Here is a 712-nt window from a genome sequence, read left to right on the forward strand (position 1 = left end):
ACACCAGCCCGAAGTACCACTCGTTGTGCACGGCGTAGGTGAAGTTGATCACGGTATTAAAAGCAGACATGGACGCTTCGGCGAATGCCAAGTTTACAAGAAAATAGTTAGTCACCGTTCGCATTCGTTTGTGCGCCATGATGATCCATATCACCACGACGTTGCCTGCTACAGACACGACAACTATACAAGTGTACGCTATTGCCCAGAGGATGATTCTCCACGCGGGTTGCACAAATTGGTTGTAGTATGTAGTAGTCCCGTTGGCTGTGTCGGAGGCGTTGGTCCCGTTACTTGGCAGATCAGTGGTGTTATTATTGAATAAAGAATCCATATTTGCAGCTGCTGGACACCTTTTTTTGGCACTGGTGTCAAAGTGAGAGCAAGACCCATATACGACGTAATAAACCTATACAATTACAGAGTGAACATAAAAATAAAAATCCAAGAGCTTAAGCGAGAGTGAAGAAATTAAAGTTTCTTCAAGAGCGCACTGTCGCACTCATCTGAAACTGATCCTAATAATAGTGGCGTCGGGAATGTTCACTTGTTGACAATGAATGCTCACTTGTAAATAGTGAATTCGGAAATTAGTGAATTGCAGTCATTTCATTTTAAAATATCTAAGGAAGAAAATCTATCTTTTAAACTTTCCATGCAGGTGCGTAAAAACGAATGTGTCCTTTGCGCGCAGTGTCATATTCCCCCATTG

The 712-nt window shown here is 42.6% G+C and overlaps 1 protein-coding gene across 1 annotated transcript in view; it reads right to left on the reverse strand.

Annotated features, from left to right (window-relative positions):
• Positions 1-334, reverse strand: part of tacr1a (tachykinin receptor 1a) — a gene marked incomplete at both ends in the record, with an annotated part of 86,952 nt that extends 86,618 nt beyond the window's left edge. Inside the window, one exon of the mRNA XM_084308136.1 lies at positions 1-334. This exon is cut by the window's left edge and continues 79 nt beyond it. Coding sequence (XP_084164262.1) covers positions 1-334 — 334 coding nt within the window.
• Between the last annotated feature and the right edge of the window lie 378 nt (positions 335-712).

Source organism: Notolepis coatsorum (genome assembly GCF_963971535.1).
Source record: "Notolepis coatsorum genome assembly, chromosome: 2".
Lineage (NCBI taxonomy): Eukaryota > Metazoa > Chordata > Actinopteri > Aulopiformes > Paralepididae > Notolepis > Notolepis coatsorum.